Source organism: Oncorhynchus tshawytscha, linkage group LG22 (assembly GCF_018296145.1).
Source record: "Oncorhynchus tshawytscha isolate Ot180627B linkage group LG22, Otsh_v2.0, whole genome shotgun sequence".
Lineage (NCBI taxonomy): Eukaryota > Metazoa > Chordata > Actinopteri > Salmoniformes > Salmonidae > Oncorhynchus > Oncorhynchus tshawytscha.
In genome coordinates this window covers 10,723,370-10,746,253 of record NC_056450.1, presented here as the reverse complement: position 1 = coordinate 10,746,253, position 22,884 = coordinate 10,723,370, and the positions used below count along the sequence as shown (strand labels likewise).

The following is a 22,884-nucleotide window of genomic DNA, read 5'->3' as shown; positions in this document are numbered from 1 at the left end:
TTACTGATATTTAATGACTGAAATGTTAGTGTTTGCCAAATAAATAAACATACATTTAGAGCATGTATAAACTTATTGCAATTAGGCAATAGCAGTGCTATCTCAGTATTTTGCAAGTGTATAAAAAAAATGTACACTGAACAAAAATTAACAAGTAACAATTTCAACGTTTTCCTGAGTTATAGTTCATATTAGTAAATCAGTCAATTCAAATAAATTCATTTGGCCCTAATCTATGGATTTCACATGACTGGGAATACAGATATTCATCTATTGGTCACAGATCTTTTTTTTAAATGTAAAGGTAGGGGCGTGGATCGGAAAACCAGTCAGTATCTGGTGTGACCACCAATTGCCTCATGCAGCGCGACACATCTCCTTTACATAGAGCCATACACACTGTCTACCATATGCCCAGTCTGTTGATTGTGGCCTGTGGAATGTTGTCCCACTCCTCTTTAATGGCTGTGTAAAGTTGCTGGATATTGTCTGGAACTGGAACACATCATTGATCCAGAGCATCCCAAACATGCTCAATTTGTGACATGTCTGGTGAATATGCAGGCCATGGAAGAATTGGGACATTTTCAGCTTCCAAGGATTGTGTACAGATCCTTGCATCATGGGGCAGTACATTATAATGCTGAAACATGAGGTGATAGCGGCAGATGAATGGCATGACAATGGGCCTCGGGATCTCCTCACGGTATCTCTGTGCATTCAAATTGCCATCGATAAAATGCAATTGTGTTCGTTGTCCGTAGCTTATGCCTGCCCATACCATAAACCCCATCGCCACCATGGGGTACTCTGTTCACAACATTGACATCAAATCTGAAATGTAAAAAATGTAAAAATCAGCAAACCACTCACCCACAAGATGCCATACACACTGTCTGCCATATGCCCAGTACAGTTGATACTGGGATTCATCCATGAAGAACACACTTCTCCAGCATGCCAGTGGCCATCGAAGGTGAGTATTTGCCCACTGAAGTAGGTTACGAATGCAAACTTCAGTCCGGTCAAGACCCTGGTTAGGACTACGAGCATGCAGGTGAGATTCCCTGAGACGGTTTCTGATAGTTTGTGCAGAAATCCTTCGGTTGTGCAAACCCACAGTTTCATCAGCTGTCCGGGTGGCCATTCTCAGTTCTTTAAAGTGACTTTGGAAGTGGCTTTTTGTAGAGAAATGGCAAAAGCTCTAGTGGAGCATGCCAATTGCACGCTCCCTCAAAACATCTGTGGCGTTGTGTGACAAATCAGCACATTTTAGAGTGGCCCTTTATTAATCTCAGCACAAGGTCCACCTGTGTAATGATCATTCTGTTTAATCATCTTGATATGCCACACTTGTCAGGTGGATTGATTATCTTGGCAAATGAGAAATGGTCACTAACAGGGATGTAATTTGTGCACAAAATGTGAAATATCAAAAGAGAAATAAGCTTTATGTGGTTATGGAACATTTGTGATATTTCCTTTCAGCTCATGAAACATGAGACCAACACTTTGCATGTTGCATTTATATGTTTGTTCAGTTTAGATGCAAGCATCAATAGCAAAATACTTGGTCAACATGTGCATTATGTCACCTTGATGTGCACATGTACGTGTGAAAATAAAAATGTAAAGATCTAAAGATACAATATGTACATTTAACAGCCTGACCCTTCCACGTTGTGACTGATGGATGGAAAAATACAGTGGGGCAAGAAAGTATTTAGTCAGCCACCAATTGTGCAAGTTCTCCCACTTAAAAAGATGAGAGAGGCCTGTAATTTTCATCATAGGTACACTTAAACTATGATAATACTGATAACAAGTTCAAACAGGTGCCATTAATACAGGTAACGAGTGGAGGACCGAGGAGCCTCTTAAAGAAGTTGTTACAGGTCTGTGAGAGCCAGAAGTCTTGCTTGTTTGTAGGTGACCAAATACTTATTTTCCACCATAATTTGCAAATAAATTCATTAAAAATCCTACAATGTGATTTTCTGGATTTTTTCTCTCTTTTGTCTGTCATAGTTGAAGTGTACCTATGATGAAAATTACAGGCCTCTCTCATCTTTTTAAGTGGGAGAACTTGCACAATTGGTGGCTGACTAAATACTTTTTTGCCCCACTGTAACCGATTTGACAAAAAAATGGTCCCAGTATTTATTTTCAAATCTTTAAACAACAACATGACGTTAGAGCGAAAGAACATATATTGATGACTATCACTGCACTGCTCAATAAATGAACCCCTGTGACATCTCGGCACCGGGCCCCTCCCTCCCCGAACCGTTAACGGGGACGGAACTGCGCGACCTAATCTCTGACCTGAAAAAACGAGTTATTTCCGTGGCTGTCGACACGGTAATCTGTCCAGTCCTCAACGAGGTTTTGGCAGGAGAGTCCGAGAAGAGCTACCTTCAGCACCTACAGTATCTCACTGGTAAGTCAAAGAGAAATCCGCTCCGCCAGGGTAGACTAAACTGCCTCCAGTAGGTCTATCTCATTCATGGAAGTCGGTCCATTAGTGCTTCTCGGTCTGAATTGAAGGATTGCCGCCACGTCCTAGAATATAGCTGGTGGGTTTTCATATTAAAAAGGTAGTTTCAACATAATATTGTTTTGCCTAATGATAGACTATTCTGCGTGTGGATGATATTCAGATCAAAAAGGCTCATAGACCTACAACTCAAGTTAAATAATGTATCTGTAAAAAGATTGAGATTGTATTACAATCAGAAAAGTGTCAAATAAGATGTTTTTAAACAGGCTAATTCGAGTGATTGCGCAGGTGATGCTGCAGCCAACTTGGTCCATCGAGCGGCTTTGAGTGCACAGAAAAAAAACACTGGATGTGCGACGTCCCAGCGAATGTCGGTCTTTAAATACAAAAGAACACTCAGTCCTCTCGCATTTTCCCACGGCGTTTTCTACCAGTGTTGTCCTTGCATTGGCCGGACTGCCTGCATCCCTAAAGGCAAAACTACCTGTGGCTTGAGTTGTTATAAACTTTCAGGTAAGGCAGTCCGCTTTAAAAAACACCGTCTGAGAACTGTCTTTAAAGTTTAAACTTACCAAGAATTTAAAGTAGCCTAATGTGATGATCAATAGATTTACAACATCCGTTTAGAGATTTTTTGTCTTATAGCAAGGATTGATACTAAGGATTGTATACTCTGTATTTATTTAATTCTGGGAAAAAAATAGTTATATTATATTTTATTCTGGAATTGTGTGTACCATAACAGATGTCTGAAGCTGCATATCTATCTTATGACATGGTATAATTCTATGTTTACGCTGAAACACTGTACTGTTCCATGGATGTACTGAACCTGCACGGATCTGGAAGTACTGATGTCGCTGCTTGGGCTGTATAATGCCCACATAATGACAACATATTGATGTGGGTAGACAGAGGACTTTACAGTGTGATGTCAGGGAGACAAAGGAACAAAAGCATGACAGGTGGCTGTGGGAGAGAGACTGAGAGGGACCAGACAGGGACAGAGCTTAATCTTTTATCATAGTTGGTAGTAGCCAGAATTCTAGACATGAGAGGAGTGGAATAGTTGTTCAACATTTTGGCTTTAGCGTATACTTAAAAATAAATAATCTTATGCTTGTCATGTGGCTACTGTATTACCTGAGTGACAGGATTTGACAGATAATTTGTCCGACAGTCTTAACAGGTTCAGAGAATTTTTCATTTGTCTACTATGGTTTTGTCTATTTGGATATCAATGGAACCGACTTCCGAAGAAGATAGTTGGGAAGGAAATGTGAGAGGTAGTGATGTCAAATTTGCTTCCTACTTTCAAGACGGTTCCCTTTGTTTGTCTAGTTTCACATAGGAAAATCATCTTGCTTGTTTGTTACCATGTTCAGGATATTGTTTTTCTTTGGTCTAACAGCTACACTTTATTTCCCAAGGGTTGTTTTACATGTGGAAATGGATTGTTAATTCTGTCAAGCGCTCTGGACATGTTCCATAAATGATTGAATCCTGTCCTTGGCTTGGTTTGCCTCTTACACTGTGACTATTCCTGGCAAGGTCAGGGTCTACGGATCAGAAGTTTGTAATCTCTTATAGAACGGAAACGAGGCAAAGCTACAGGGTAACTTGGCTGCATAAACTAGGCCTACCATAGCAGTAATCTTTCCCAAACAGTTTTGGTTGATCAGCCACGTTACCTAATTCTGAACAGCAAAAAATAAATACGTCAGCTAACCTCTGTAGATATTGCATCTACGGCTGGTTTGGATGTTCACTCTGAGTTCATCTCAGAGTAATAGAGAATAATGGATGCTGAATGATTTTACCATTGTCTATGTCAATCATCTCTCAATCAGATAACTAATGATTTAGCAGCCTTGTTAGACAGACAGCGGTGTCAGATTGTCTGGCATTATGGTGTGCTGTACACGGGCCAATGGAATACAGACATTTAACCTGTGTGGCTGCAGACAATGTGTTGATTTCTCATGACTCTGAGAAATGTCATAATCCAACAGGACATTGTGAGAGTGTATGGGTGTGGATACAGAAATTATTATTTTGGGGTTTCGCAATGGCACTGCAGAACATATGTGAGTAGGAATCTAGGCAACATTATTATACTAGATTCTGAAAACTGGTGTTTAATGACATTCCTCTGTTTTTTCCCATTGTTACAGAAATCCCTTTTAAAGAAGCAGACATGGGTCGTAAAGAAGCCGAATTTGACTGGAAGAAGACCACTGACAACATTCAGGAGGTGTTTGACTTCATGGAGGTTCTTGGATCGTAAGTACAGCCCACACCCACCTACCTACCAAAGGACCATTTTCCCTACCTCCTTAGAACATGCATGTGACCTCATTGAGGAAAGAGAGAGAGTGACCCTCATGACTATCCACTGGCTGAGGTGCATATCATGCAGTAGGTGTGATTGGATTACCACGAGACCTGCTTTGCAGGTGTCTTATAGACAAGTCACTGTGGCAGCGCTGAGGGTATCAGTCCTAGACCTTCTGATGACATCTAGTACATCAGATGGCTCATCAGATCATTTACAAAATGGCCAATAGAAGTCATCTATGGAGCCATCTTTTGCTTGATATTCATTCAGTTTCAAATTCAAAACTGGATTTTGATTGTCTTTGGTACAATCTTTACAAAATTCCACAATAACTCTTCAAAGATTTTTTCCCCAGACGTTTTTGATGGCCTTGTAGAAAATGTGAGTTATTGTAACCAGTTGTGTAAAGTACTTTACATAAAAAATACTTTAAAGTACTACTGAAGTAGTTTTTTGGGGATATCTGTACTTTATTTTACTATTTATATTTTGGACTATTTTTACTTTTACTTCAATTTGTTTTTTACTCCATACATTTTCCCTGACACCCAAAAGTACTTGTTACATTTGGAATGCTTAGCAGGACAGGAAGATGGTACAATTCACAAACTTATCAAGAGAACATCCCTGGTTATCCCTACTGCCTCTGATCTGGCAGACTCACTAAACACAAATGTTTTGATTGTGAATTATGTCTGAGTGTTGTAGTGTGCCCTGGCTATTCGTAAATTTAAAAAACAATTTCAAAAGAAAATAGAGCCGTCTGGTTTGCTTAATACAAGGAATGTGAAATTATTTTATACTTTTACTTTTGATACTTACAGTAAGTATATTTTAGCAATTACATTTACTTTTGATACTTTATTATTTAAAAGCAAATACTTTTAGACTTACTCAAGTAGTATTTTACTGGGTGACTTTTACTTGTAGTTCTCTATTAAATTATCTTAACTTTTACTCAAGTATGACAGTTGGGTACTTTTCCCACCACTGACTGTAACTAAGTAATTTGAGTAAATGTAACTAACAGTTTCAAACGATTTAGATAGTTTGTGTTGGATAAATATTTTATATGCGCAATTGATTTTGCACCAGTCAAAATTGCCTCATTTTAGTGCGTCAACCACCATGACTTAATCCATGGGGTCAATCAAATGTTCTTGACTGAGCTGTCCGGTCTTACTGAAACGGTCATGTTGAGAGGCTTAGGAAGCGGTGGTGGTGGATAATGAATCTGGGGCTGGGCCAGAGGTAAATAAAGGTGTGTAGGCTACTGCTGCCTAGAGGTCTGACATCACTGTACTGTGGGAACACAGACTTGGCTGGACCGAGGATTGGATATGCAGATATGAGAGGAAGCCATGTAGACAAACAACATGTGTGTGAACATATGTTTTGGAGATCATCGCCTCTTAACTAAGAATGGATGTTCTTTTGGAATTTTCCTGAATGGAATCTTGATGTTAAAGGAAAAAAAATGTATGGCAGAATGAAGGCACGTTGACTTATTGTTGCATGATAAGTGATGTAGGTGTAACTTGTTCTCAGCAGAGACCTACTTCAAAAAGTGACAGATCACATCTGGGGAAAATATTACAAAACAGAAACGTATAAAAATAAGTAAAATATGGGGAAAGCATAATACAAGAATAAAAGTAGCATTATTTTCTCAGAATTATACAACTCTCTTCTCTTAGGGCAGGGTGATAGCTTTGCCTAGTCAGGAGGGGTTAGCTTTGTTCTGCTGGTGTCAGGCTAAGGGTGATCAGGTGAAGGGCAGACTGACACTGATAATCTTTCTCTCAGATTGGAATAAGGATCAATGAGCAGAAAGAACAGGTAAACGGATGGAGAAAGCTTGGACAGGTGCTCTATAGATCCGATTACTGTACAGTGAAACACCTGTATGTAAACCAAGGCCCCGTGTTGTTGGTTCTCTTGTTTCCTCTCTATAGGCCTAATTTATATAATTAGCATGCACACAGAGTGGTTTCTAGACTACGGTGTTTGACGATCAACATATCACCATAACAAATGAGCGCAGAGCAGTCCCTACTGTATTTCCTTCCTATGTTCCATCACAAGGATCTATCTCGGGGAATTAGGGAGATCCATTGGATGAGGCTTTATAAAGCTGAAACCCACAGAACACAACAAAAACACAATCTAGTTCCCTGGCAATCTGACATACAGTACAGACGCTTGCAGTCTGTCGTTACACACCCGTCTCTCATGTAGATATCGTCCCTATCCTGATCGGTCCCTTTATCGTGGCTTATTTCAGCAGTTGATGGTGTATTCTGTCATTTGTGTTTTCCAACTGTACATGAGGAGACAACAAGCTGACAACGAGTCTGACAACAAGCTTACTAATAGCTGTCTTGCATCCCAATTCCTTTCCACGGATGCTGTTTGATTGATAATATCCCTTGTGGGTCATAAGGAGAATCATGGGGTTCTCTGGGAGAAGATGCTGCGTAGTTTGGGAGAACATAAAGACGTCAGCGTGTCTGACTTACGTCCTGGGGCCTACCTCTGTGCTCCATTTGAATTTAATGAGACATTATGACAGCTGTGTCTCACACTAACTCTGCCTGCGTCCATGCTGTAAGACACGTTGGGACACGTTGGGACTGTCTGCTGCAGTTGAAGCAATCTCTGCTAATTATCTTTAGAATTAAGTTGGTTCAATCATTTGACCTTGCAGTGCTCTCATCCTTATACCTTCTTCAGTGGTGTAACCCAACAGAAAGGGGGCAGCACTTTTGCGGTACAGCGTCTTCTGTCAGCCTCTCTCTCCAGGTTGTGTGTGATCCAATATATGATCTGGCCGCTGCTTGGGGTAGAGGTCTGTTTGTGATGGCCGCATATGCTCCCGTTTGTCCACACCTCAAGCCTGCCTGCCACAGTGTCTGTTGCGTAAGGGATAATCAGGCTCATCCCAGACAATGCTGAAGATAGCTCGGAAACTGTACAGAACACTTAATTGAGTGAGCCCTTAAGCCACTCAATCCCGTCTTAGGCCTCAATAGGACCTTTTTCCACAGTATTCTGTTTTGATATCCTGCACCTCTCTCTGCTCTAAAATCAAAGGGTGCATGTAGGCCACCTGATACCCGAAGAACAATAGAAACCATCAACAGTGTATTGCAAACATTTATAACCTACTGCAGGTCCACGATAACTGTAGCCTACATCACAGCAAAATGTAGCAATTTTGATGAAATTACAGAAAAGGAGAAGATTAATGTCAGAAAATACATCTCAGTATCTCATTTCACATCCAGCATCACTTCAGTTTTATAACATCACACCCATGAGGGCCTGACTAACGGTGCCCTTCATATTTTCTTCTGGAAAATGTCAATCCTCCTAATAGGGTAATAAGCTGATTATAATTATTATTATAATAATAATGGAACCAACACTTTGCCTATGTGTTTGTGTGTTCATCCAGGGGCGCGTTCTCCGAGGTGTTCATGGTGAAGGAGAGGAAGACAGGCAAGCTGTTTGCCATGAAGTGTGTGAAGAAGAAGCAGAAGAGTATTCAGAATCTGGAGAACGAGATTGCCGTGTTGAGAAAGTAGGAGTTCAAAAAAACGTTCAATTGTCATTCAGTCCCATTTCAAATTGGATGACTCTTCCATACAGCTACTGTGTGTGGTTCATTGTATTTTCATCTCACATTCTAAACATGACCTATATCTTCTCACTCCCAGGATCAAACACGATAATGTTGTTGGGCTGGAGGATTTCTATGAAAGTCGTTCTCATTACTACCTTGTCATGCAACTGTAAGTTCGACATGTTTTACCTTCTATTACAGTAGAATGGAGAAAATATTATGATAGTTATTTCTTATAAAACCCTTGTGTACGCACAAACTCCACAAATAATAGTTATTGCATATTGATTTAATGACAGCCACAATGTTCTGCCTGTCTGAGTTTGGGATCAGACAGCAACTTAGCACTCAAGTCACACGGAGAAGCATCATGCTGAATGTTCCCAATGCTGAGCCTGAACATGAGCAGAAGCTCATGGATTGAAGAGCATATGTCATCCACAAATGTTAGGCTGAGCAATGTTTCCGACAATCACTTCATGGTTAAGGTTAGGTTGAGTCAGCTTTAAGGGCTCAAGGTTAATGGCTGTTGTTCTTCTACCGGTAGCGTTGCTGGGGGTGAGCTGTTTGACCGTATCCTGGACCGGGGGATGTACTCAGAGAAGGATGCCAGCAGGGTCATACAACAGGTGCTCCAGGCTGTACAATACCTCCATCAGAATGGCATCGTACACCGTGACCTCAAGCCGGAGAACCTGCTGTATTACAGCCAGGATGAGAGCTCCAAGATCATGATCAGTGACTTTGGCCTGTCCAAGATGGAGGACAACGGTGTTATGTCCACAGCCTGCGGCACTCCAGGATATGTGGGTAAGGAAGGAGACGTTTGGCCTCTACGGATAATTAACTGTGTGTACGGGTGATACACTGGGTCAAAAGAACCACATTCAAACACATAAGGGAGACAACAAAGACATTACGAAACCTAATAGCCTGTCAAATACCATACAACACTAGTTGAGGAAAATGAACTGAACTTGGAGAATTGTTCTTACTCACTATGTTTCCCAACCTCCAGCCCCTGAAGTCTTGGCCCAGAAACCCTACAGCAAGGCAGTGGACTGCTGGTCTATTGGAGTAATCACCTATATCCTGTGAGTATTGCTCTCATTGATGACCTCCGGATATGTCAATATTGGACCAGGTCTATCTTGGAAAAGAGATGTTATCTCATTGAGAAAAACCTGTATAAATAAAAGGTAAAATCAATTTAAAACAGTCTACTGTAAGGTATAGTTGATTGCATGTAAAGACTATGTATCTGACCAGGCAAGAGTGCATTTTGGGTTTTAACCCTTGATTAGACTAACAAGCTTGATCTTTAGCATGATGAAGGCATCGTCATACTAATTCATTAGTGGCACTGGGCCGTTCCCTCAACATATACTGTTACAGTGGTGGAGTTAAAGCTCCACCTTGTGGACATTTAACACAGAGACAAACACACACACACTATAATTTCGTAAAGACACAAACTTACACAGCATTATTATTTGGTTTCTCTAGTCTCTGTGGATATCCCCCTTTCTATGAGGACACTGAGACACGACTGTTCTCTAAGATCATGAAGGCACAGTATGAGTTTGACTCTCCCTTCTGGGATGACATCTCTGAATCAGCCAAAGATTTTATCCGCAACATGATGCAGAAGAACCCGAAGATGCGCTTCACCACAGAGCAGGCTCTCAGGCATCCCTGGTGAGTGTCATGATCAACAACATTATTGCTTCATCTATTTTTGTCTGTAACATCTACAACAACATTCTCTGTGGTGTCCAGTGTGAGGTGTATTCAGGCTAGCCTGGAAACAGTTTCAGTTTCAATGACAGGAATCCCAGACTGAATTAGTGAGCTGAAACAAAGGTGAAATATAGCAGGATTTAGTTTAGATTACAAGGCTAGATTCAGGCTAAAACCTGTCAGGAGATTACAATGTTCTTTTCGGTTGTCTCTCCTTCAGGATCATTGGAAATACCGCACGGAGCCAGGATATCTACCACTCTGTCAGTGTCCAGATCCAGAAGAACTTTGCCAAGACCAAGTGGAAGGTGAGCCTTCCTCCCATACCGCTCAGAAAGGGTTCTGGCTCTCTCCCCCATTTTAGACATAATCCCAGTGTGTTGTTTGTGTGTACGACACATCTGATCTTTTTCCTGATTTAAGGGCCATGAAATACTGTAAACATCTAGGTGTTATTCAACATCTCTGATTACTCATAATCAAGTCAATATCAAGACCACTATAAAAGATTCTATGCCCAAGCTTTTCCCAAATAAAACCACATCGCCTAACTCATGATGATGGCTGTCACCTTGGGAGCGCATACAGTACTTTTTCTCTTAGCATGTTTCTCATCAACTGTTGTCGGTGTGTCGTTACAGCAAGCCTTTAACGCCACCGTGGCCATCAATCACATGAAGAAGCTCCAGCTGGCCCACTCTGAGCTGGTGGTCAAGGCGCAGACCCTCAACATGCCCACCATCCAGGTTATCGACGTCTCCTCCCCCGCCAATTCCCACAACCCCCCGGATCCCGATAGGCTGGAACCCAAAGGGAACCAAATTACCCTACCAATCAGCTCCAGAGACACGAAGAGCCACCAGCCCTTAAAGATCAGCCAAAGCGAGCCGGCACACGCCCATACCCTCGCAGAGACGGGCAAATACGCCTACCACTCTGAGCCTGCGAACCTTAATACGTAAGGACTAACCCAAACTCCCATATTTTCCTAAAAAGACAACTAGCCTCCATTCACTGTGCCTGAATGACCATTAAACAGTGGGGAATTTCCCCGATTTTAGCCTTTGCGCCATCCTCTGTAACTATCTGATGGATGACTTTGCTTCCCCTTGTTTTAGGTACAGGGCAACGGCCAACCGCAATGGCCAAGTTCTCCAGACTGGAGTGTGCTCTGTCATGTGAAGGATCTTTGGAAGGACTTTGCGTGGAATTTTTTTACTAGGTAAATATTGAACTATTACACATTGCTCTTTATTTTAGTGCTGTAACGAGGTTGCGTTATGGTAGTTTATTTCTTATTAGTAATAGATATAGATCATCTGAAGGTGGGATTGTGTTTGACTAAGTGTGTGTCCCTCCTCTCAAGGTCAGTCAGCTGACTTGGTCATGTCTGCTTCCTTCCTCTGGGCCAGCCCAGGCACTGATACTGACAAGTGGATTCTCAGGATGGCCAGTGAGATCCAGAATCCGCCGGGTTTCTGAAAATAATTCTGAACAGTGCCTAGAAACCTCCTTGAACACATTCTGGACATACTGCACACCGACAGACGTTCACACACATACATGTATATAACAAGGTATTCCACGATGTCCAGAATCCCAGGGAGGAGGGGCACTATGCTCACTAGGGACTGGGCGATGTATGTATTATACCATGAAGAAACAATTATTCACATAAGAATTTGTGTTATAACCCTTGAAGAAGGAGTTGATGTCAGGGAAAGGTTTGTTTGCGTCATGATGCGAAGTGGTGAAGTGGAGCAAAGTTGAAAGTTGAAAGACAGCTAAAGAAGAAATAGGACTACTGTGTACATGACTATAAGACTGACTTAAGTGGTTGTGCTGTTCCATGGTGTGGGGAGATGTTCGAAACAGAAGGCAGGTTTTGATGTGGAATATATGACCAAGCAGGATTTTATCCCTATGTACATTGATGGGGGAAGTTGATGGGGAACATTGAGTAACTAAACAATAGTGTTATCCATGTGCTCACTGTCAACTCATTACCAGTGTAAATACCACTCTTAATGATTTGCCAACTCACCAGCACTCATATTAATGAAAGTTGAGATTGTAAATCTAATTTATCCTTGTGCTGAAGAGATTTGGATACTATTATGATTTTATTACTGTATTGATAATATTATGTCTCCTTTTAATACAAGGAGGTGAGTTGCTTCTGTCCCAAGCTCAGCAGAGCTTGCCGTTGGTGTTTTGTAAATATTCTAGATTGGAGTTTTTTTCTCTGTAGCTTCATTGTAAATAAATAAAATATGTACACAAACACTGTCTTTGCTTTTTTCCCCTCTCTCTACGCTCGGTCATGTGACGCAATTCAGTGACCTAGGGCTTCCAAACTTTTTTTTCTCCAGCACCCCTTATAAATCTGTTATTGAGATAGCCTATATTAAATAGACCTCCAGCTTGATTTAGTTTAATCTGAAGTCTCAGAATAGATCATACAGTATGGTCGGCTGAGCTGCAGAGGATAACACCAGGGGTTATTGATGAGACTGGATCAATGGCTTAGCCAGATAACTTCATATTATGAAACAAGTCTATAAAGAGGTGTACACATTCTTATTGTTAAATTGGCTAAACTATAATTAAGCAATAAGGCCCGGGAGGGTATATGGCCAATATACCATGGCTAAGGGCTGTTCTTATGAGCAATGCGGAGTGGCCATATACTGCAAACCCCCAAGGTGCCTTATTTCTATTATAAACTGGTTACCAACGTAATTAGAATAATAACTTTGTTTTTTGTTATACCAGTGGTACATGGGCTGATATAACACGGCTTTCAGCCAATCAGCATTCAGGGTTCAAACCACCCAGTTTATAGTTATTAATTCATTTCACAGGGGCTACAAGTGAAGGAGAAAGTGGTACAGCAGCAATACAGGACACTTTTATTATCAGAAAACGCATATGAAAGATGTTATTTGTCCCTATTATAATGTCCACCAAGTCCCTCACTTTAAAAATGGGAGTTTGTGGTATATGGCCAATATACCACAGCTAAGGGCTGTCTCCAGGCACACCGCGTTGCTCATAAGAACAACCCTTAGCCATGGTATATTGGGAAATCTTGGCCAATATACCATGGCTAAGGGCTGTTCTTAAGAGCAACGCGGAGTGCCTGGAGACAGCCCTTAGCCGTGGTATTTTGGCCATATACCACAAACCCCAAGGTGCCTTTTGCGATTATAAACTGGTTACCAACGTAATTAGAACAATACGTTTGTTTTTTGTTATACCAGTGGTATACGGGCTGATATAACACGGCTTTCAGCCAATCAGCATTCAGGGCTCGAACCACCCAGTTTATAATTAGTAATTCATTTCACAGGGGCTACAAGTGAAGGAGAAAGTGGTATAGCAGCAATACAGGACACTTTTAGTATCAGAAAACACATATGGAAGATGTTATTTGTCCCTACTACACTGTCCACCAAATCCCCCCTTTTAAAAATGCTCCTTTAAAGCAGCTAGCTAATGCAATGTGAAATGACTTTTTGCCTTTCCTCTCATGTGGTACAGATGAGAAGGTCCTCACACGAGTGCTACATGCAGCGTGTTAGCTTTCTTACCCACCCTTCCACCCCACCAACCACAAGATAGTTGACTTGGAGCACAGATAGCCAAGACAGATTGCCTATTCAGGCAAAAGAGCGTGGCACAGAACCTAGAAATATGGGGCAAAAGTCCCCAAACAGTCTAGCAGTTTTCCTAAAGTAGCAAACATGCCAGTCCAAAGCCACAGCCTACTGAAACAGGGAGTCTGTGTAGTCGGTGTGGTTCTCACCTCACACGTAATGGTCTTCCTGAAAGTGTAATTGCAGCCATATTACGCACCATCACTTCAAGGAAGACTGCCACGGCCAAGAACCATAAAGAGGGGAAAGGTTGAGTCTACTTTGCAAATGGCATGAGAATACAGAACATGAGTGGGAATCCCAGGATTCCAGATAGTGATATGTGACAATGGAATTTTATAGTGGACTTTACAACCTTGGTCTGACTGGCAGTCACATTTTGAAGAATGTGAGTGAGACTGGAGTGTGAAAAGTAGCCTGTTTAACAGTCACAAAGGTCTGAAAATGTGACACGTATTTTATTATTGCCATTTCAGTATTGCCGAAATGACAACACATGGCACTCTGTGACTAGTGACCAGATTATTTCACAACAGAACCAGACGACTGCCTTCCTCCTCTTGTCCTGCTTTGGGAAATCATGTCAAAGGGCATGGTGCTTCGCACGAGCGCGCGCACACACACACACACACACACACACACACGCGCTTATCTAGAGCAACTTACAGGGGCAATTATGGTTAAGTGCCTTGCTCAAGGGCACATTGACAGATTTTTCACCTTGTCGGCTCAGGGATTCAAACCAACGACCTTTCGGAAACTGGCCAAACGCTCTTAACCGCTAGGCTACCTGTCACCCCACATCCAATTTAACTTCATCAATGTATCAACAATGTCAATATATACTGTAAATCCATTTGTTGTGGACACCCATAGGCTAAAGCACTGAAGGTCTAAGAGGCATTGGGACTTCCATAAAGCTCTCTGTACTACTTTGTTTGATTAGGAATTAACCTAACACTGCAGCCGGGGCATTCCAACCAATAAAGTGGTGGTACAGAGATAAATTGATTGAGGGGGTAGTACTCTAACATTAAATAATTCTCATTGGATACAGGTCAACCTCTCCTGATGGTGTTTAATGTACACAACACTGGGCATAAACCAACCAACCACACATGATGGTCAATGTTCAGCAACATGTGTATAGTGTTAGTCTTAGCTCTCTTTATTCTTCATTGTGGAGTTGTCAATTCCCTAATATAAAATAATAGTAGACACTTTGCAAAGACTCAGGAGATTGGAAGTGGGTTCAATACGATACGAATTGTATGATATGTTACAAATTCCAATTCGTTCAATATGTTACAAATTATGTGTACAGTATGTTACAAATTTGTAAGTGCTTAGGATCCCGGAATGGATCTTTAATAAGTATAGTAGTGCTGTATAGGCTACTGTATTACTGCAGTATTATAACGTGAAAAGCATTCATCACAATTTTCGGGGACCGTTTTGGCTCGTGAGCACGACTTTCAAAACAACTGGCTGAAATTATACAAAAGCTCTACAAAAGCACACAATTGTACCACTGTTTCATGACTAAAACACATGTGACTCACGTGATATTACTTGCACAATATATTTTGGCAAGTTGGGGTTTTTTCAGTGACCTTGCCTTTGTACCGACTCTTGGCTGTTTCCAAAACAGCCCTGGATGCCATTATAGAGTGCATCAGATATTGAAGACATTGCCTCAAAGCAGTTGACTCCAACACTGCGCTTCCTCAACACCCATCGTCATGAATATTCATAATTTGACACTTTGTGGGAGTTGATGTGGATCTCCTTGTGTATAAAACCCAGCACCTCTCATTGCATCTTTGCTTGGGGATGCTTGACTAAGACGAAATCTAAGGAAAGCATTTAACAGGTCCCTATACAGGTAAGTGCATTTAAATATTTTCAGCTCTGTTCTGTGCAGTCTTCATTCAATCTTATTCAGAATTGAAGAGTGTAATCTACATTGTCTGAATATATTATCAGTGATATATTATTTAATACATTATGATTATCATAAAATGTACAGCGGTCAGTACTAATAATTACGCTAATTCGTTTTAGTTTAATTACCACATTTGCAGAGTCATTAAACAGCCTATTAATTATGACATTTCCTTTTCCCTCAATAGACTGAACTTAAGACAATGGAGACCATAAACGAGATCATTCCATTCGCTAAGGAGATGCTGAGCCAGAGGCCCAGTCGAGGCATGATGAAGGTGTACCTGCTGGGTTCTACCCTGGCGTTTTTTGGAGTGGTCGGTGGGCTGGTGGAAACGGTCTGCATGCCATTTTGTGAACAGGAGCCATTAGATGAGGAAATGATCAAGCTGATCACAGAGGAGAAGAAGAGGCAAATGCTGGAGCCAGAGATAACCACTGTCGAGCCTGATGTTGTGGATGAGTTGCAAACAGAGATTGATGCTAAGAAGCCACTGGAAGGTCGTCAGAGGAGGGCGTCTATCAGGTCACCTGCCTGTTGAAGATGCACTGCAACAACCTCTCATGTTACACACACTAATGAAACCAACACTCAGAACACAAAATGTGGTGAAATAAGCTGTCAACCAGGCAATCAAAAGAGATTGCACTTGGTGATTTTTGTCATGATAATTTGGCCATGTTTAGGGACCCCTTGACTTATTATTAATGAGAAGAGAAGAGGCTGAATGGATGGATGGACGGATGCAACAACAAGCTACAGTGATGACTGGCTGCTGGGCAGCAGAAGCTCTGTGACTGATTGAGAATTTGTATTTTCTTTTGGCTTCCTAATAAACCTATTTTAGGTTACCACTGGGTCATGAACTGGTTAATGTCAAACAGTGCTGTGAGTAGTCTACTGTAGCCTATCTAATTATTTATATAAACCCTAGATGACCGTTTTAAAGCCACTGCACAGCTATTTTTGTACTCCATTGTAAAAAATATTTTGGAAGCTATAGAAATGCATTTATAAATGTGTATATTCGTTTTTGCTAAGTATATTCTATTACATACACATTGATGCATACCTTTCAATTGTATTATGTGAACTGAACATAAAAACCAAAAAATAAAGACATTAATAAAAACATTTTCCTTAAAGGAGTTTTTTCTACCGGAAATGATGCCAGCGTTTTGTTTTTCTGTCTGTCGTGTGCCTAGCAAGCTAGGCGAACACTTTTGTTGTCAGAAAGGTGTGACTTTGTGAAATAACGATTTGGGAACAAATAAACAACCTACCGTGCAGATGGCGGACCCTGCGGTGATGGCGGGTGGATTCAGTGCTATAGTAGGGGTAAATAAGATTGTCATATGTAAGCTAACTTGGCTACAATGTTAGCTATCATCCAGGCTAGCTTGTCAACATAACGTTAGGTTAACTACAATGGTTGTAAATCGCCTGTCTCTGTCCAAATTAAACTAGCACATTAAAACACATTTTGCCTCCTCAAATGACATCCATTAGCTAGCTAAGTTTAAACGAATGTTTTTTTTAAAGGAAAGTCGGTTAAGAACAAATTCTTATTTACAATGGCGGCCTAGGAACAGTGGGTTAACTGCCTTGTTCAGGGGCAGAACGACAGATTTTTACCTTGTCAGCTCGGGGATTCGATCTCACGTAAACTCGTACATCGCCTTGGTCGGTACAATTGCCCTTATTTTAGCGCCCCAAAAACGTAATAATTCCAGATCAACTGTAATGTCAATACCATTGTAAAGCACAATTTCTCCCCTTTCCAACATAATCAATCACATGACCTAAACGCCGCCCGTTTCTGCATATTTCAAGCAGCACTCCAATGAGCCCCATCGGGTCTTTTTAAAAATGGCGGATGGGGAAGCGAAACTAATGCGTGATAGTGAGGAGAGATGTGTGAAAAAAATGGCCTTTTTTCACTCGCCTCTAAAATGTAAATAAAACACTAAAGAGTTTATATAATGTGCCATTACATACCTATTTGAAGGTTTGTGTCGAATTTGAATCAGGTTTTTAGGGCGGTGCTAAAGTGATCGTATACGTAAACAGCGGCTTTGAGAATGATGATCGCATGCAATGATGACGAAAAAAATGACGAGGTCACTGTCCATTTCTTGTTTTTAAAGGATGATAGAAGTGCTACACCTGGTGGAGAGAGATTGTAAGACAGAAATAGTTGCTTTATGCGTGCTGTACGTTACGACATGACACGTCAAGATGTAATGGAGGTCTGTTTTTTCAACTTTTCTCCAATACTATAGTCATTACCATGTCGATCAACGCTTGAATAGAAACCTAGTTCACACCCCCGATTTTGACATCAACACACAGTCCCATTAGTTTTCTTTGTAGCCTCGTTTGAATGTTGCGGTTGCGCACATTTGTACGAATGGGGAGAGTTTACTTTGCAACCTTTCGGTTACTCGCCCAACGCTCTAACCACTAGGCTACTTCCCACCCCCGGTTGACTTGCTGTTCACAATCACGTCATGCCATTTGCAAACTGGGGTCGTTAATCCTGTATAAGCCTCTAGGTAGCTAGTTGGTTAACCATGAGAGAAAGTGTTTTCACACTGACATCTGTATGTTTTACAGCGTTCTGGGTGTGGTAAGGCGACGTCCAGCCCGGCAGAGAATTACCAGCTTGCCCGGCGTCGCACCCTCCAAGTGGTAGTGAGCTCTCTGCTGACAGAGTGTGGATTCGAGAGCGCAGAGAAGGCCACCGTGGAATCACTGACTGAGATGATCCAGAGCTGTATGTAACCATTGTGTATTGATGTTTTTGAAAATGTAATTCATACATGTTTTGGATTAAACTAATAACCCTTTGCTGGCTTGAATTAAACAACATGCCATGTCAAGTGACTAGCCCTTCATGAAATCACCACAATTGTCTGTATTACTGACCTCTCATCTGTGTCTATTCCCTGTACTTTTTCAGACATATCTGAAGTAGGTCGTTGTGCCAAGGCATACTGTGAACACACAGCTCGAATCACGCCCACCCTCTCTGACACTGTGGTCACACTCAATGAAATGGGTTAGTTTAACCTCAGGAAAGATGCAAAATAATTACAGCTTGAAATAGGATTGGGCGGTATACTGTATTTTATGATATACCGGTATTGATGCAGGGACCAGTTTGGGTTTTTACTTTACCGGTATTTGAATGTTTGGTTTGTTAAATGTGATACGCCATGTGTAATCAATTTTTATAGTTTACTTCACTACTTGAGTCATCTCTCTCCGTGCCACTTTCCACACAGACCTTGCCACGCCCCTGTCACTCAAGGAGCACTTTTGATGTTCCTCAACCATGAGATACTTGTGTTCAGTCTGCATGGTCAACGCAGCACATGCAACAATGTTGATGACAACAATGCTGTTTTCAATTTGCTTCTTAATATAAATCCACAAGCGTTCTATAATGACACTATTAGTTTGTGTTTCTTACATCAGCAAACAGCTAGTTTGTCTTTTCTTAGCAAGTTGCCCTAAATCTTGTGAGACGCTAATTGTTAGCCGCTAATAAATGTACTGAGTAAGAGCAAACGTAGCTAGCTAATACAGCTTGATAATACCAGTGATGGTGTAGACTTAAATCAGCATGTTTGTGCAACAGTATCTTCTAAATCAAAGAGAAATATGCAAAGCAAGAATATGTTAGCTACATGAAGTAGCTAAGAGAAAACATTCAATGTAGCCAAAGCTTTTAGGGTCCACTAGGAAACACTTAACACTTTAGTTCCTAACCTCTCCTAAATTCGTTGTCATCTCAAATCACAATATTCAAAGTGCCCACTTATATTCTAACTATAGAATTTGAAAAGTCATTATATTTCCATGATTCCAACAGTTTTGCTCTAATTGGCCAGTCAAATCGCAATTGCAACATTTGGTTAAAAATAAGTCCTAGATTATTTGCCCATATCGTGCAGCCCTATGTGGCAGTGTGGACCTTCTCAATTGAGCAGTGGTGTAAAGATACTTTCAAGTAGTTTTTTTTTGTTGGTATCTGTATTTTGCTTAATTTTTTAACAATTTTTGACAACTTTTACTTTACTACATTCCTAAAGAGAAAAACTGTACTTTTTACTCCATGCATTTTCCCTGACACCTAAAGGTACTTGTTACATTTTGAATGCTTAGCAGGACAGGAAAATGGTCCGATTCACACACTTGTCAAGAGAACATCCCTGGTCATCTACTGGCTCTGATCTGGGGGACTCACTAAACACGCATGCTTTGTTTGTAAATTATGTCTGAGTGTTGGAGTGTGCCCCTGGCTATCCGTAAATAAATAAAAACAAGAAAATGGTGCCATCTGGTTTGCTTAATATAAGGAATTTGAAATGATTTATACTTTTACTTTTGATACTTAAGTATATTTAAAACCAAATACTTTTAGACTTTTACTCAAGTGGTGTTTTAGTGGGGGACTTTCACTTTTACTTGAGTAATTTTCTATTAACGTATCTTTACTTTTACTCATGTATGACAATAGGCTACTTTTTCCACCACTGCAATTGAGTGCAGGAAATACAGAAATGATAAGTGCTGAAATTTGTTTTGGTTGAATTAAACAGTATAAAACAATCAATGGAGAAAGACTCATTGAAATCACTTAATGTATGCGTTGCCACCCTAGGATCACTCACTACTCATAAAGCAAATGTAGAACTTGTATTATTCATAAACTAAAAATACCGTCATACTGTAAAAAAACAACTTTTAAATACCATGATATAATATTTGGGCCATATCGCCCAGCCCTAGCTTGAATATGAAATCTCTATTTAACTGGTCTTCATTAACTTATTTGTTTCACGTACCACCACAGGTTTCAATGTGGACACTCTGCCAGGGTATGCCAAGAGATCACAGAGGATGGTTATAACTGCTCGTGAGTCTTTCCTGTTAGTAGACCCTCAAGAGGCTGGTATTTACCCTGCACCGAAGAGGCTGCTGCCCTATATACATAGACATGGAATCACTGACCACATTAATAATGGCACACTAGTCACTGTAATAATGTTTACATAGTGCTTTACTCATCTCATATGTATATACTGTATTCTATTCTACTGTATTTTAGTCAATGCCACTCCTGACATTGCTTCTCCTAATATTTATATTTCTTAATTCCATTCTTTTACTTTTAGATTTGTGTATTGTTGTGAATTGTTAGATATTACTGCACTGTTGGAGCTAGGAACACAATCATTTCGCTACACCCGCAATAACATCTGCTAAATATGTGTATGTGACCAATACCATTTGATTTAGACTACAACTGAGGACAAAACACAAGAACACTATAGAGAAAGCTAGTAACTGGTCTTAGAATGAAAGTAGAAAGACGCTTAACTGGCAATCTGTGTGTATTTTTCAGCTCCAGTGACGAATGCTCCTGTGATCCCAAAGGCCTTGATTGCTGGACAGAAACGCACTCATCCCTCCCACATCCCCAGCCACTTCCCGGAGTTCCCCGATCCTCACACTTACATCAAAACTCCAGTGAGTCAACCACACTTCTTACCGTTTTCCAAGCCAGAAACATACTTGACTTAGTATTTATATACTGACACTTTTCCGAGTGGTCTAGTGAAAAGATTTTTAAGATGAACAAATTGGTGAGTTTCCTCGGTTGTCTTTCTATCAGACGTTTCGGGAGCCTGTGTCAGATTACCAGGTGGTGCGAGAGAAGGCAGCTTCTCAGAGAAGAGATGTAGAGCGAGCACTCACACGCTTCATGGCCAAGACTGGAGAAACACAGAGCCTCTTCAAGGATGATGTCACTGCCTTCCCATGTGAGCGAGTGCTCGTTGTTGTCAAGCATGATTCTCATTCATGCTGTTGAATTGAATAATCTGCACAAAAATGCTTCTAATATGGAACAGAAGTTCTGTTCCCGTTGATCTTATTTCCTACTAGAGAGTGTTGGGTACCTGTGTTTACATGGGTAATAATACTGATGTCTTTGTGGTTGCCAGTGATCGCAGAGCGGCCCAGCTCCATCCCGTACCTCAGTGCCCTGCTGCCCTCAGAACTGGAGCTGCAGACTCTGGAGGAGACAGACTCCTCTGAACAGGACGATCAGACCGACAGCGAGAACACGCCAGTCAACAACCTCAATGTGAGTCAGGGACATGGGCCAAAGGAAATATTCAACCTTGAGTCTTTATGATCTGCAGTGCAATGTGGTTTGGCCTATACACAATGAACTTCAATAGAATAATCAAGGCCCTCCTAATGAGGGTGTTTACAAAGCCATTCATTGTTAAGAGCAAATCTATATTAAAATGTACCTGGTGTGTTGATTGCTACAAAAAAAACATTTGTGAAATTAAGTTTGTTTTCCTCATCTATGCCTTTAATCAAATTTAGGATGATCCTGGAGCTGATAAGGAGAATTCTGTGCTTCTTGCTGGGAGCGTGGTTCCCTTGGTGAAGGTCAGTGAAGAAAGCATGATTGACAACCCATACTTGAGGCCAGTCAAGAAACCCAAAGTGAGGAGGAAGAAGTGAGAGTTTACTACACTTAGCTACTAATTTGGACTTCTGTCAGCCACAACGAAGAGTGAATTGTAAAGAAGCAGTCAACAGCTCTGTGCTTCTGAGAAGTGGACCCACGTGGACATCTGAGGTCAGGGACTCCAACCTTTCAACTTCCTACATGGCAAATACTGCTCATTATGACACCCTTCACCAGTTACATTCATGAGAAAACAGACATTTGCTAAATGTAATATTTTTCAAACTTGTGGAATGGTTCTGTCGTGAAAGAAAATGTAACATTTGCTAAAATGTTATTTTTACCCATTTCCGAATTATGATTTCAGTCGTTTGTGAATAATGAACAGGAAATAAAATGTTTTGATTTGTAATTTTAACATTAATTTACCCAAATGACACATTTTAGCTTATCGCCAAATATACACTGAACAAAAAAATAAACGCAACATGTAAAGTGTTGGTCCCTTGTTTCATGATCTGAAATAAAACATGTCCCAGTTCTTCCATGGCCTGCATACTCACCAGAAATGTCACCCATTG

General features: G+C 40.8%; 3 protein-coding genes across 8 annotated transcripts; all 3 read left to right on the top strand.

Annotated features, from left to right (window-relative positions):
• Window positions 1-2,226: 2,226 nt before the first annotated feature.
• On the top strand, window positions 2,227-12,492 carry camk1gb (calcium/calmodulin-dependent protein kinase IGb). 4 transcript variants are annotated; one of them, XM_024384096.2, is made up of 11 exons: window positions 2,227-2,440; window positions 4,675-4,783; window positions 8,296-8,421; window positions 8,558-8,632; window positions 9,011-9,273; window positions 9,482-9,557; window positions 9,970-10,161; window positions 10,424-10,511; window positions 10,845-11,161; window positions 11,322-11,425; window positions 11,616-12,492. In XM_024384096.2, exons 1-10 carry the CDS (start codon window positions 2,242-2,244, stop codon window positions 11,383-11,385), a joined length of 1,509 nt encoding a protein of 502 aa, XP_024239864.2. In that variant the 5' UTR covers window positions 2,227-2,241; the 3' UTR covers window positions 11,386-11,425; window positions 11,616-12,492. The 4 variants fall into 4 exon arrangements, with proteins under 4 accessions (XP_024239864.2, XP_024239863.2, XP_024239865.1 ...); XM_024384095.2 differs by having other exon boundaries at window positions 11,570-12,492; XM_024384097.2 differs by lacking the exon at window positions 2,227-2,440 and adding an exon at window positions 2,797-3,013 and having other exon boundaries at window positions 11,570-12,492.
• A 3,146-nt stretch (window positions 12,493-15,638) lies between these two features.
• On the top strand, window positions 15,639-16,658 carry LOC112221777 (G0/G1 switch protein 2). Its single transcript, XM_024384094.1, has 2 exons — window positions 15,639-15,747; window positions 15,995-16,658. The coding sequence occupies exon 2, from the start codon at window positions 16,010-16,012 to the stop codon at window positions 16,346-16,348; it is 339 nt and encodes a 112-aa protein (XP_024239862.1). The 5' UTR covers window positions 15,639-15,747; window positions 15,995-16,009; the 3' UTR covers window positions 16,349-16,658.
• Window positions 16,659-16,814: 156 nt separating this feature from the next.
• Window positions 16,815-22,798, top strand: LOC112221776 (transcription initiation factor TFIID subunit 8). 3 transcript variants are annotated; one of them, XM_024384090.2, is made up of 8 exons: window positions 16,815-17,145; window positions 18,424-18,583; window positions 18,770-18,868; window positions 20,669-20,731; window positions 21,221-21,345; window positions 21,491-21,638; window positions 21,822-21,964; window positions 22,216-22,798. In XM_024384090.2, the coding sequence occupies exons 1-8, from the start codon at window positions 17,098-17,100 to the stop codon at window positions 22,354-22,356; spliced, it is 927 nt and encodes a 308-aa protein (XP_024239858.1). In that variant the 5' UTR covers window positions 16,815-17,097; the 3' UTR covers window positions 22,357-22,798. The 3 variants fall into 3 exon arrangements, with proteins under 3 accessions (XP_024239858.1, XP_024239861.1, XP_024239859.2); XM_024384091.2 differs by lacking the exon at window positions 16,815-17,145 and adding an exon at window positions 18,036-18,056; XM_024384093.2 differs by lacking the exon at window positions 18,770-18,868.
• Window positions 22,799-22,884: the final 86 nt, after the last annotated feature.